The sequence below is a fragment of the Notolepis coatsorum genome, assembly GCF_963971535.1.
Source record: "Notolepis coatsorum genome assembly, chromosome: 11".
NCBI lineage: Eukaryota > Metazoa > Chordata > Actinopteri > Aulopiformes > Paralepididae > Notolepis > Notolepis coatsorum.
Window position 1 is genome coordinate 38,880,457 of NC_140175.1, and position 15,120 is coordinate 38,895,576.

General features: G+C 42.1%; 1 protein-coding gene across 1 annotated transcript in view; it reads left to right on the forward strand.

Moving 5' to 3' along the window:
• Positions 1-593: 593 nt before the first annotated feature.
• Positions 594-15,120, forward strand: part of ddx54 (DEAD (Asp-Glu-Ala-Asp) box polypeptide 54) — a 30,430-nt gene continuing 15,903 nt past the window's right edge. Inside the window, exons 1-13 of the mRNA XM_084324723.1 lie at positions 594-852; positions 1,171-1,297; positions 2,023-2,093; positions 2,572-2,757; positions 3,213-3,262; positions 3,371-3,412; positions 5,382-5,477; positions 7,892-8,013; positions 8,485-8,546; positions 8,723-8,854; positions 12,003-12,213; positions 12,895-13,026; positions 13,589-13,810. Coding sequence (XP_084180849.1) covers positions 733-852; positions 1,171-1,297; positions 2,023-2,093; positions 2,572-2,757; positions 3,213-3,262; positions 3,371-3,412; positions 5,382-5,477; positions 7,892-8,013; positions 8,485-8,546; positions 8,723-8,854; positions 12,003-12,213; positions 12,895-13,026; positions 13,589-13,810 — 1,573 coding nt within the window. The 5' untranslated portion in view covers positions 594-732. The remainder of the gene's footprint in view (positions 853-1,170; positions 1,298-2,022; positions 2,094-2,571; positions 2,758-3,212; positions 3,263-3,370; positions 3,413-5,381; positions 5,478-7,891; positions 8,014-8,484; positions 8,547-8,722; positions 8,855-12,002; positions 12,214-12,894; positions 13,027-13,588; positions 13,811-15,120) is intronic.

Consider the following 15,120-nt stretch of genomic DNA (forward strand, 5'->3'; position numbering starts at 1 on the left):
AATATTGTCACCCACTGTAACTGAGAAGCCGTCGGTCTTGCTCAGTTTGTTATTTGAACCGAAGAGAATGGACTCTGTTTTGCCCATGTGTAAAGATAGTTTGTTATCAGCGAGCCATATGCAGATATCCGTGTTCTATATAGATATCTATGCTGCAGTGCAAACTACCTGGCGTTCTATCGCCATGCTCTAAAACAAACTCTAACCTTAACCAACTTCGAAAGAGTGCCTAAGCTTAACCGTCGAAATAACTTGCCGTCACGCTCGACTCTAGACAAACTCTAAACTTAACCAACTTCGAATAGTGCCTAAACTTAACCAGTGTAGAAACAGGCGTCGGCCAATCAGAGAGCGTCTCCGAGAAATGCGGCCAGGTTTGGTAATCACGCGGGTGGGTGCATATATATATATATCTATGGGTTATATGGGTGGGTGCATAGATATCTATATATATATCTATGGGTGGGTGGGTCATCTATGGCATAGATATCTATGATCTATGGGGTGGGTGGCGTGGAGATGACGTCACTCGAAGCGCCTGTTGTTCCGTCGCAGCAATTGCGCGTTCATGGAAATCACACGTGTTTCAAAATGTCTGCTTACTGTGTTGTTTTCGTGTGCTGAACTGACTCGTGCTAATTCGAACACTAAAACGTGCATTTAAAAAAAATACAGTACTTAAAAAGTACGGTACACAGTCTAAATAGCAAAAAGGCGCCGACAGTCCGAAATATGGCCCAGAGAAAGAAGAAGTTGACGAAGAAAAAGAGACACTCTGGCCACAGAGACCCGGATCTGGACTCAGATGGTGGAGATTTCGAACTTGCTGCGGAAATAAAGGACGATGACGGTGTAAGAATAATATTCATCAGACAATTCTAACTTTGTTGTTCAGCAAACCTCACCAGATAATTACATGACTGCTGCTGACCTTTTTGTGGTGGCGAATTTGTATCTGGATCAAGTCAACGTTAACTGTTCGACAGATATCACTGTGTGGTTAGCTATTATAGCCAAGCAGAGCACAACACAATAACTATTACGATTACATGCTAGTTGTGTTCGTGACTTTATCTGTCGACAACGGCTAATTAGCGAAAGTATAAACTTGCACTGTTATCAATGTGTTGTAAACAAACGTGTCTGTGTTGGTGTCCTTTGTTTCCCCAGGCTGGCAGGACGCTGCCCCGGTTCCCTGCCCCCTCAGACTGTCCGTCAGATGTGGAGCCTGACACCAGAAAGCTGGTCAGGGCCCAGAACAAGAAGAAAAAGAAGTCTGGAGGCTTCCAGTCCATGGGTACGAACTGGTGAAGAGTGTAGACACTCAGGGCTGCATAATAATTAATATATAGCATTAGTGATGAGTCTTCTCTGAACGTGTTCTGTCTAGCTCCACAGTCGAGTATTCAGTCACCCTACAAAAGTCTGAGAATAGAATTTCACTGAATCAAACGGATGTACAAAATCTTTCACTTGTCTACTTTCTGGGCGGTGACGGATGCTACATCTCCTACACACAAATAAACCTTCAGAAGTAGTTAAAGACAAGTATACCACCAAATCTCTGAGCAAACAAAATCAAAGATGGCACACGACTTCTTGTTCCTGTGAGTGGTGCTGTGCTTCGGAGCAATATACACTCACAAGATTAGGGGTATAGGCGTACTTGAATTACGTCTAAAAGTTCATTTGCGCATAGGATTATGCCCCAGAAAGTACATAGGCAAGTGAAGGAGTATGGACATATGTTGGACTTTCATTATGTAAATAGGGGGAATTCTCAGTAAAGCTAGACTGAACCCTTTGGGAGAAGACCTTTATCAGGGCTAAGGTGCACGTAAAAAAATATGATAAACATAAACCGAGGAAGAGGCATAACTTTTCACATGAATATACATATCATGTCATGAGTCATGCCTCCTCCCTGAAAACTGACAAAAAGATTTCCTTGAGCATGTCAAGTCATCACACACAATTTGCGACTGCATTGTTTACACTCTCATGCCCCATTTCACACTTCAGGTCTCAGTTATCCAGTTTATAAAGGGGTCATGAAGAAGGGCTACAAAGTCCCCACGCCGATCCAGAGGAAGGTTAGTTAACAGCACCTCGGTATCCATCACCTTTTACAGGAACACACCAACATTATGGGAAATGCGCTTACCATCATCTCCAGAGTCAGACAAGAAGGTAGATACCAATTTCTGCTCTGCATTCAGTAGAAAGCTACAGTATCTGGCTGCAAGCTAGCCTAGCTTGAATGGAAGCGGATATGGATCAGTTAGCCAAAAACAGCTCTCCCAGAGTTTTAAGCAAGTGTCCCATAATGTTGGTGTGTTCCTTTAAATTTCTATAATATTCCATGACAGAAATACTATGGTGAGTTACTACAGTATTTCTGCGGTGTGTATGGAAAAAAAACAGTATTACAGTATTTTGTGGTAAACATCTATAGTGTGAATGAAAAAAACAATATCCATAGGAATACTATAGGATTTCCTATAATTTATTTTCATATGGACAAGCGTGTGGCCTAATATATCATGTCAATACCTTTTTCCCCCTGTCCAGACTATCCCAGTGGTTTTGGATGGCAAGGACATGGTGGCCATGGCTAGGACGGGCAGTGGTAAGACGGCAGCCTTCCTGGTGCCCATGTTTGAGAAGCTGAAGGCCCCCCAGGCTACAGGGGCCCGGGCCCTCATCCTGACCCCCACCAGAGAGCTGGCCCTGCAGACCATGAAGTTCACCAAAGAGGTCAGCTTGCTTTTTAGACGTGGTGGTCTGCTCTGTTTGCACGGGACTCCCTTATTTTCACACCATTTAGCCTCGGGGGACACCTTACTGCTGACTCGAAACGGAGGGGTAGAAGGGAGAATGTAAAGGACTTAGGTTTCGGTTTCCCTGTGAGGAAATATGCTTAATCGCATACCGGTGGTGTTTCATAACTCGCAGGTGTTGCGAAGATATTGAGGACATTTCTTTTTATTGTGTTGCTTTTTCTCTCCAGACGCACATCGTTCCAAAGATTTCAGTTCCACTATATTTCAGTTAAAATAAAATAAAATATGTATATGCTGTAAATAAAGTGCTGTTTATTACATACAATAAATATGTAGGTCTATCATTATTATGTAACTACACTGTAGGTTAAGTTTCTAGGCCCTACAAAAAACAAATAAGCTGATACTCGTATTATTTTGGTATTGCAGCTGGGGAGATTCACAGGCCTCAAGACAGCGTTGATCCTGGGTGGAGACAGGTAGGCGGTCCCTATGTCCTCTAATGATCTTGCTTTTGTTGAAATCTTGAGTATGTCAGAATGGTTTTATCAGGGTGTCTTCTCTGCTCTGTTTTTTTCTCTCATCAGGATGGATGATCAGTTCGCTGCCCTGCATGAAAACCCTGACATGTAAGTGCACACAAGAGCAGAGCTTTATTTGAAACAACCTACTCTTAGAATATGATTGCAGGAATAAAAGCAAATGTGGTTGTGCATTATGGTACTTTAATCTGAGGGACATTATATAAGCTGTAATAAAAATGTTTGAATATTTTCTATGGTTGTACAATTAATAATCATACCATTACATAGTATACCATGAGTCATAACAATTTGTAATGTATTATGATCCTGTAGTCTGTAGTATCCATGTGTATTTGTGAGCAGTCTTTTCCCCCCCCACCATTATAATTGTTGTATAATGCTGTATTGTATGTATCTGTGTGTATGAGAGAGGGATATGCGCATGTGTGTTTGTGCATAATGTGGGGGGGGTTCTGTGTAGTTATCCTATATAGGTTTAAGAGGGGAGGTCGCTTATAAGCCCTTGGGCTTTTTGACCTTTCCTGCACATTTTAACTGTTCTTTTTTTACTTAATTTATTCCAGAATGTAAGTGCAAATAACAATAAACAAACAAAATAAACAATTTGATTATAATTTAAAAGTAGAATCTGTAATGTTGTCAAACAGCGACCCCTAGGCAAAATATGACAACATGATACTGAGCTTTGTTTACATTATTTGTTTTTGTCTGATGTTTGAGTTGGATAAGATTTGAATGGGGATAGGGGCCACACCCCAGGAGAAATTCACAGTATAATAAATAAGTTACTAAACTCCAACCCATACGTCAGACCAAAAGAAAAAGTAAACAGCGCAGTACCAAGTGGGGCTCTTTTGTCTAGAGCAGGGGTTCCCAAACCTTTTTATAACCACAACCCCATTTTATTTAGGAATTTTTTTGGCGACCCCACACTTAATGTATTGCGTAATTTTAACGTGGAAATAAGGAATATCAAAATAAAAACACGTTGTTGAACTTGATCATGCATATTTATTAGAAAATGAAATTACAACACTATGTTATCAATGAAATTAATTCATATGATCAACAAAAGCAACGGAATTGTTTCTGTATACACATTATATAAAAAAAAAAAGGGCATATTTAGCCAAAATATGTTGCCAGAACATGAAAAGAAAATGGGCTCACGTGCGCATTGGTGGAGATCCGCTTCTACTCTGAAAATCCGGCCTCACAGAGGTATGTTGATGAGAAGGGGACACGCTTTCTCAGCGCAGCATTACACAACACTGGGTACTCGTTCCGGACTGATATCCAGAACTTTGCGAGGGCCTGTCCAAAAGTGTCCAGTGAACTTGACTTTCAGTAGCTCGTCACACGATAGACGAATTACCCCAAAATCTCTGCTGATTAACCTGAAGTGTCACTAACAGAGTTTCATAATCCAGCTCATTATCAGCACATTTCTCTGCCAATGGGTTGTTTTTGTCTGCAAGGAAAATCTGCGCTTCTTTGAGTTAAAAAAGGCGATTTAATACTCTGCCTCGAGATAGCCACCCCACTTCAGTGTGGTATAGCAGCTGGTTATGTGCCGAGCCCATTTCATTGCGACAAACCAGCACCGCAAACCTATCCATTGCGAGTCCAGGTTACACACAAAAGACCAGACCCCCGGCCCCCTCCCGCGATTATACATGCGCAGGATGTAGGGAGATGTGTATTGGAATACTGTGTGTCGGCCTCCGTTGATGAAGGGGCGAGACATGGCAAATACACACAGCTGCCGTCGTTTAAATCTTTTTTGCCAATGTGTCACCTACCTGCGACCCTCCTTTGGGTCGCGCCCCGTAGTTTGAGAACCGCTGGTCTAGACTAAAGGTCGCTGTTTGACTGCATTAGAGATTATACCTTTAACGTTACCTGTTGTACATATATGATACTTAGAATGTGCCTACGATGCCTCACAGTGGACTTCTGTAAAGTGGTAACAAGATCTCTTTAGTTTGTTCATGATTTCCAACCGATAGGCTCTGTCCGTTCCAGTGCTAATCTTCTCTTGATCTCCCTCCAGAATCATCGGTACCCCTGGTCGTCTCATGCACGTTATCATGGATATGAACCTGAAGCTACAGAGCGTGGAGTATGTGGTGTTTGACGAGGCCGATAGGTAAGAGATGGACTGAACTCCTTATACCTTGCATTCGTAGCATTGATGTGCAATTGAAGAGTTTAATTACTAAATTAGCGACCTGCCCTCTGAAAAATTAAATGTATACAAAAAAATACATAAAAAATATATAAAATGATGCTGGCAGAAGAGTAGAGCTGGTTATGTTGTATTATTGAAGCGATAGCTAAAGACCTGGGCCCTCATTCATCAATGTGTGCGTAGAACATGTTCTATTTCCACACGTAAGCACGGAATGTAGAACCAGTGTACGCACAGGGAAGTCGGGATTCATCACACGTGCGTACGCAGGCTCTACGCACACCTGTCATGATGAATCCCACCTTGGCTCTGCGCCGAGGCTCGTGCACACTTTCACGTATTTGCATACCAGAAATGCCCCGATTAACCATATACGGTAATGGAATACACCCATGAAATGTGGAAAAATGGACTAAGCCGAGGGAAGCGTGTCATGAGACAGGCTGACAGACGTGTACACTTACGGTGATGTCGGATACGATATCTATTAACCATTGCTGCCTGGGCAGCGCAAACACTAATAAATACCGCGCTGGAATATGACTGCCTTTTCCCGTGTTGTTTGATTAATACCCAGGGATTAAAGTTCTCCTCAATTTTATTCCAAATCGCGATGGATCTCCCGTCAATTTTCTACCTGCTGCATATGATTTCTAGAGGCATACTACAATCTATTTTGATGTCAGTATTGGGTAGCCTATATAAACAATAATACGAGAGCATATACAAGAACAATGAATCTCACTGCATGTATGATGTAGCCTGCCTTTCAATACATGAACTTGAATTCCATCATGTTTGTGTGCGGGACTCACAAGGCTGTTGTCACAATGGGTGGTACCGGTACAGTAATAATAACAGTCCACACAATATCACGATCCATGCCATAGCCTATGTTCTATTAGGACATGATCTGTGACGACAAATGTTCTAGAATGTTTGGTTAAGATATCATACTCTGACAGCATGCCTATGATCAACAAAAACGCGAACTTGAATCCCATCATATACATAGTCTGTCCACTATCTGGTGTCATTGCAATGCGTTTTCTATTCTTTCTTATACAGTAAAAAGGGGGAAGAACACTATATTCATATGACTTGTATTCTGCTTACAGCTTCGAAATTCCACTTGTTTCGTTTAACGTAAAGCCTTTTGAATATAATCAAAACGTTTCTGCGGTCTGCGCAAAATAATAACGAGTTGAGCTTTATGATGAATTGAAAATGGGGGACCCTGATGTAAACAAGACGAAAGTCTTTCTCTGGTCTGCATCCCCAATTAACAATTGTATGTACTGAGCTGTACTGTACTGTACCCATTCTGCAATCTGTTAATAAACTTTTCAATCAATCAATCAATCAAGCTACGCGGAGCGCAGTCAGTCAGTAGCCTACACCCCGTATATTCCGATAACGCTATATAAACCATGCTGCATTCATTCTGAGAGAAAGATCTATTATTCCAAATGCTATTTATAGGGTTTTGACCATAATTACACTACTGTTGCTATTTTACAATGAACTATGATGAACTACGGTTCGTACAGAACATGCCAGTGTTATTATGCACAGAAGCTCATTTCCTTGTTGTAATAATATATTCTACCACTGGGCGTCAGGTAAGTGTGCTCTGACCTGTGCGTAGACGTAAGCACGGAGTCAAGTTCAAATCGAAATTGATTAATCCCACTCTTTGCTTAGAAATGATCGTACGCACAGGGTAAGCACAAATCTGTGCGTAGAACACGTTGATGAATGAGGGCCCTGGAGACTCACTTCTTCAACCATTATCTGAAATGATAAAAAAAAAAAAAAAATCTAACCCCGACTAACCTTACTGTCATGCACTTGTCCTAATAAACTAACCTACACTGTAACACGCAACACTTTGATGAACATTGTTACTCAGCTGATAGAGTTATACCCTTCTTGCTGTCTTGTCGCACAGAACTTGTAAGTCGCTTTGGATAAAAGCGTCAGCTAAATGACTAAATGTAAATGTAAATGAGTACAAAACAACAACATTTGTGAAAATACAATCATATGTGTTTTAAAATATAGAGGTTTAATATATAGAGTTTATAAATGAACCCCTTTGTAGTGTTATGGGTCGACAGTTGAGGTGGAGGTAGAGCTTTCGCCTGGTAATCAGAAGGTTCCCGGTTCAATTCCGGCTCCTCCTAGCAGCGTGTCGAAGTGTCCTTGGACACATAATCTGTAACTGCTCCCAATGAGCAGGTTGGCACCTTGCATGGTTGCTTCCGCCATCAGTGTGTGAATGTGAGGCATACGTTTTAAAGTGCTTTGGATAGTAGCTGTTGTATAGATACAGTCCATGTGAAGTGCTGATGTTTGTCCTGCTTCTCCAGGCTGTTTGAGATGGGTTTTGCAGAGCAGCTTTCAGAGATCATCAGGAGGCTCCCAGACACCAGACAGACCCTGCTGTTCTCCGCCACGCTGCCCAAACTACTGGTGGAGTTCGCCAGAGCTGGTAAAACCCATCTCCTTTTTATAGTGCTGTCGGACTCGGATACATTTTTTAAATTCAGTTCACTACAGCTCTTACATTTTAGAGGTCGGATGGACAGACTTTAGAAAGTAAACTGGAAGTAAATGTGCAAAAAAACAGTGTTTACCAAAATGCAAAAAAAAACATTTAAATGGCTAGCTTCTCTGCTGATGTTAGAGCTCGTCTTGTCTTGTTTTGCCTGTGTTTAGATTACAAAACATACCAAGCATGTATTGCAGTGTAGTCCTGTCTGAAACTTGATATGTATAATACCTCACCACATTTTTGAGGTTTGAATCCAGGTGCTACAATTGCTCACTGTGACCAGCCAGCAACACAATCCAAGGCGGTCTCTTTAAATAACAGATGGTTAGCAAAAGAATGATGTCTTTAATAATGTTTGTATTAGCTTACAGGAAATGAGCTGAAGAAAGTACTGTGTCTTTTCTCCAGGGCTGACCGAACCTGTGCTGATTCGTCTGGATGTGGACAGCAAGCTGAGTGAACTTCTCAAGGTACAATGACTAGCCAACGACATAAATACACCATAACAAATGATATTGAGAAGCCTGTCTATTCTACGCAATGATCACTCAACTTCACGAGAACATCTGATTCTAGCCATATCTCCCTCCCATATCATCTTTTTCATCTCTCCATCATCCCTGTCTCTCTCCTCTCTTCCCCCCAGCTGTCATTCTTCCACCTGCGACTGGACGACAAGGCTCCAGTGCTGCTCCACCTGCTGAGGAACGTGGTGAAGCCCCAGGAACAGACCGTGATCTTCACTGCCACCAAACACCATGTAGAGTACATCAAAGAGGTAATAATACACCAAACACCATGTAGAGTACATCAAAGAGGTAATAATACCACCAAAACACCATGTAGAGTACATCAAAGAGGTAATAATACACCAAACACCATGTAGAGTACATCAAAGAGGTAATAATACACCAAACACCATGTAGAGTACATCAAAGAGGTAATAATACACCAAACACCATGTAGAGTACATCAAAGAGGTAATAATACACCAAAACACTATGTAGAGTACATCAAAGAGGTAATAATACACCAAAACACTATGTAGAGTACATCAAAGAGCTAATAATACCACCAAAACACCATGTAGAGTGCATCAAAGAGGTAATAATATGAGGTAATAATACCACCAAAACACCATGTAGGGTACCTCAGAGGTAATAATACCACCAAAACACCATGTAGACTACCTCAAAGAGGTAATACCACCAAAACACCATGTATAGTACTTCAAAGAGGTAATAATACCACCAAAAGACCATGTAGCAAAGGGGTAATAATACCACAAAACACTATAAGACTAGTACATCAAAGAAGTAATAATACCACCAAACACCATGTAGCAAAAAGGTAATAATACCACCAAACACCATGTAGCAAAAAGGTAATAATACCCCCAAAAGACCATGTAGCAAAGAGGTAATAATGCCACCAGAACACCATGTAAAGTACATTGAAGAGGTAATAATACCACCAAACACCATGTAGAGTAGCTCAAAGAGGTAAGAATACACCAAACATCATGTACAGTACCTCTACGAGGTAATAATACACCAAACACCATGGAGTTTGCGTTGGTGACATGCTTGCTCATCCTTGTTGATGTTAAGTACCGTACTTTTCGGACTATAAGCCGCGGCTTTCCCCCCCATTTTTCGACCCTGCGGCTTATATAACGGTGCGGCTAATCTATGGATTTTTACAGCTAACTGGGCGCACTCCCTCAGCTCTGTGACCGTCGGATCAGACTCCTAAATCTGCTGCAGCAGTGCACGCCTTGCCCCTCCTCCTCCGCCTCACATAACCACGTCAACAAACCATTATGGCAAGAGGAGTGCATGAGCAGCTCAGAGCTCCTCTTTCAACATAACTGAAGCATTAAACAAAATGACCCAGTCAACGAACTATTCACTTTAGTTTATTAATACATGAGGCGTTGTCTAATGTTATCTAGCTGCTGATAGCTCCTGATATCATCAGTTTGGCATTCGATTTAGCAGGTGCTGGCTAGCGCTGGCTAACTGGCTATCGTTATGAGAGCTAACGTTGCTACCTATATGTACCCGGTGCTGCTAACTGGCTCTATCGTTATGAGAGCTAACGTTGCTACCTATATGTACCTGGAGCTGCTAACTGGCTCTATCGTTATGAGAGCTAACGTTGCTACCTATATGTACCCGGAGCTGCTAACTGGCTCTATCGTTATTAGAGTTACGTTGCTACCTATATGTACCCGGCGCTGCTAACTGGCTCTATCGTTATGAGAGCTAACGTTGCTACCTATATGTACTTGGAGCTGCTAACTGGCTCTATCGTTATGAGAGCTAACGTTGCTACCTATATGTACCTGGAGCTGCTAACTGGCTCTATCGTTATGAGAGCTAACGTTGCTACCTATATGTACCCGGCGCTGCTAACTGGCTCTATCGTTATGAGAGCTAACGTTGCTACCTATATGTACTTGGAGCTGCTAACTGGCTCTATCGTTATGAGAGCTAACGTTGCTACCTATATGTACCTGGAGCTGCTAACTGGCTCTATCGTTATGAGAGCTAACGTTGCTACCTATATGTACCCGGAGCTGCTAACTGGCTCTATCGTCTAGCAAGTCTAGCGGTTCACCCGATCACATTGAAACACGTCCAATGCCCCTTGATGCATGTGTTGTGCCGGATTATGTGGAGGACACAATGGACACCAATACTGGAAATCGTGACCAGACAATTGGAATATTCTTTTTGGGATAGCTCCTAGTAAAGGTAAGGACTATATGACATCAATCCTACTTTGATCCAACCATGATTTCACATCGATCGCAACGATCATTATGTAACATACTCCAAAACGTATGCCGTTTGTGACGATCAAAGCATAAAAAAACTACGATGAAACATAATACCTATTATATACCTTTGAATTGGAAATAATAGCGTGTCCAGGCGAGCAACGCCAACGCTTTTAGCTAAATTCACGTATTGCTCCATAGCGTCGTTTTCAGGAATTAGCCAGGATCACTCTGAAACTATACAATATTCACACGGTATAACGCGAACGTATACATGAAAAAATGAATTATTTTTCACATGTTGAACGATGGATAGTTGATGTCAAATGAGCCATAGTATTGTCTCCACAGCTATAATATAGAATATGGATATAGCGGCCTGCAAACACTGCCACGCATCACTATCTCTTAGAGCGCTGGCGCATTAGGAACAAAAATGGCTAGACCCGGTGGCGCTGAAAGAGTTAAGCAACTACCATCAAAGTGCCCTTGAGCAAGGCACCGAAACTGCAACAACTCTGTGGCCACCAGTAGAAGACGGGTTCTGTGCATCTCCCAGGTGTGAGTGTCTATATGTGTGTGTGTGTGTAACCCCTGCAATTACTCCCTTAGTGTGTTATAAACAATCTTGTCATCCTATTAAAACTGACCGTCATCACCACCACAACTACTCCTCAGGTCTCACTGTCCTGGGGAAAAAAGACACCGTGACCATTGGCTTGAGACGCCGCTGTTTACATCTATTTAATCCACCAACGTTGTGTGCCCAGCAGAAGCATGTCACAGAATGACACTAAATCGGGGGAGGAAACATTGACTTAACTTGGTTAATCCTCCCAGTTTGTAACGGATCAGTAGATTCCCTTGCATCCTGCCCTGGAGTTTTACATAAACACGCCTTAACCCTTTCACTACTACCACACTACAGACGGTTTCACTACCACACTACAGACTGTTAACCATCTGTAGTGGTAGTGAAAGGGTTAACCCTTTGCCGTGTGGCAGTGAAAGGGTTAACCTTCTGTATTGTCGCAGTGAAAGGGTTAACCCTTTGGTAGTGTGGTAGTGAAAGGGTTAAGCTCTTCTTGTACATCCCTGGAGTTCACTCTTTAATCTGCTCTTTGTCGCTCCTGGCGTTCAGCTGCTGACATTGGAAGGCATCGAGTGTGCCTACATCTATAGTGCCTTGGACCAGACGGCCAGGAAAATCAACATCGGGAAGTTTGTCCACCGGAAGGCCATGGTGCTGGTGGTGACGGACGTGGCGGCCCGTGGTATAGACATCCCCCTGCTGGACAACGTCATCAACTACAACTTCCCATCCAAGGCCAAGCTCTTCCTGCACAGAGTCGGTGGGTGGTCACACAGCACAGTACAAACACATAAATCTATCAACAACTCTGTTGACTAATGTTGAGTTCATCTTTTTTCCCTGGTAAATGGGATATTTATAAAATATGTGAATTGCAAATGTATTATTATATTAAAGTGTGGTGCTCTGGTCGATGGTTCAGTTTCCATAATGCAAGCTGTATTTCTATTGTTTACTAGCACATCACCCAGCTAATTAAACGACAAATCATTTGCATCCCTACTGTTAAATAGTTTGCTAGACTTTTATTTTATATTCTCATAGGTGATGAGAGACAAAGATTGAATTAACATATGATATACGATTTAATATCCAGTATCTGCTGATACTGAGTCCTGTTCCGATATTTGTATTTTCCTAGATAATACAGCTGCACAGTGTACACTCAAGTATATAAAAGTTGGTGAAACTAATCCAGTGTAGCCGAGATATGCTTGGTAATTGGATATCTCTGCGTAAAGGGAAAACAATTGTCTACATCATAGCTTTAATGGTTTTAAATTTACATCAAGAAAATCTATTTTGATCGGCTTAATATAGCCGCTACCAATCAATACCCATCAATAAAAATATGCCATGGTCGGCTCTGATTTCGATCGGGATATTATGGCTAATGATGAGCTCTGAGGCTGATGACTGACCGTCTGTTCTCTGCTACCAGGTCGTGTGGCGCGTGCTGGGCGTAGTGGCACAGCCTACAGTCTGGTGTGTCCAGACGAGGTCCCTTATGTCTACGACCTCCACCTGTTCCTGGGGAGACCCATTCAACTGGCTACACCTGAACACACACCAGGTAGGCTTTGCATGACGCCTGGCGGGTATTGACCTCTTGATAATGTACAGTAAGCTGCAAAGGTATTTTTGTTCACAACACATTTTCTGCATTCTGAAAATGACTTTCATTTAATACAAGGTTAATATGTATCTTAATCTGGTCCAATACCGTTGGTACCCAGAAAAGGGGGCGGGGCATGTGTGATGAGTGCTTTAGTTCTCTAACGTTTCATACAATATGGCTGAAAATAGGCAAACATTTTAGTTTTTACTTAAATCTCTTTTTGTGTGCACTGTACAGTCATTGACTTCCTGTAGGTTTTTACAACTCTCTCTTTCACCCTTACCCTCTCTGTTTTACTCACTCACTCACTCACTCACTCACTCACTCACTCACTCATCACTCACTCACTCACTCACTCACTCACTCACTCACTCACCCTCTCTTGCTCTATCTCTGTCTCTCACTCTCTTTTCCTCCTCTCCCCTCTCCTCTCTTCTCTCTCATCTCTCTCCTCTCCCCTCTTCTTCTCTCTCCTCTCCCCTCTTCTTCTCTCTTCTCTCTCCTCTCCTCTCTCCAGATGCAGATGGTGTGTTTGGCCGTGTCCCTCAGTGTATCCTGGATGATGAGGGCGCTCAGCTGAATGTGGGTCATAGCAACTCCACGGACCTGCAGAACCTGCATCATATCTCGGAGAACGCCTACATGCAGTACCTGAAGTCCCGGCCCAGCCCCTCGCCAGAGTCCTTCAAACGGGTCAAGAACACAGAGCTGTCCAGCATGGCTGTCCACCCTCTACTGGGTAGGTCCGGAACAGTTCACTACACAGTGATGATGGTGGTGGTGGTGGTGATGATGATGATGATGGTGGTGGTGGTGGTGATGATGATGATTGGTGGTGGTGGTGTTGATAGTAGTGATGGAGATGGTAGTGATGATGATGGTGGTGGTAATAGTGATGGTGATGGTGGTGGTGATAGTAGTGATGATGATGATGGTAAGTGATAGTGATGATGATGGGTGGTGGTGGTGTTGATACTGATAGTAGTGATGGTGATGATGATGATGGGTGATGGTGATAGTAGTGATAGTGATGATGATAGTAGTGCTAGTGATGATGGTGGTGATAGTAGTGCTAGTGATGATGATGGTAACTAGGGCTGCAACTAATGACTATTTTGGTAGTTACTAATCTGTCGATTATTTTTTCGATTAGTCGACTAATCGAAAAACAATTATTAAAAAAAAATATATATATTATATTATATATATTTTTTGCACTACCTATCTTTGTGAAAGTGGCTTCTCAGCTCTGGTCCAGCTGAAGACAGAGCAGAGGAACAGATTGGACATTGAGCATGACCTCAGAGTTGCTTTGAGACTCTTGTCAGGACCAAACAACATCCCCAGTTATCCCATTAGTTCCCCCAAACTTACTGTCGGTCTGTTATGTTAAGCTAAGAAGTCTTCAGCTGGCTGGACCAGAGCTGAGAAGCCACTTTCACAAAGATAGGTAGTGCAAAAAAAAGGAAGAATTTTTTTTCCCCCCGACGCAACAATTCCTCGTCAACGATTTTTTTAATAATCGACGTCGTCGATTATGTCGACTAATCGTTGCAGCCCTAATGGTAACAATGGTGACAATGCAACCAGTGCAGTGGACAGTAGATTATACATATCAATCTGTATATTAACTTTCAGTACTATGTCCAACATGGCATACAGTGGTGATAGACAGATTAATCAGTGGTGATATACAGATTCATCAGTGGTGATAGACCGATTAATCAGTGGTGATAGACAGATTAATCAGTGGTGATAGACAGATGAATCAGTGGTGATAGACAGATGAATCAGTGGTGATAGACAGATTAATCAGTGGTGATAGACCGATGAATCAGTGGTGATAGACAGATGAATTAATGCTCCCCCTCGTGTCAATTGATTACAAAAAATTATAGATTTTTATTTTCAATCCATTTATACGTGATACTTTTGTTCATTTAAAATAATAAGTAGAGTGCAGATCTACCAAAAAAAGGAATGTTTTTTTTTTTTTTTTTATTATAGTAGCCATCTGCCGCCCTGCTCTCTAAATATGGGTATCTGCAC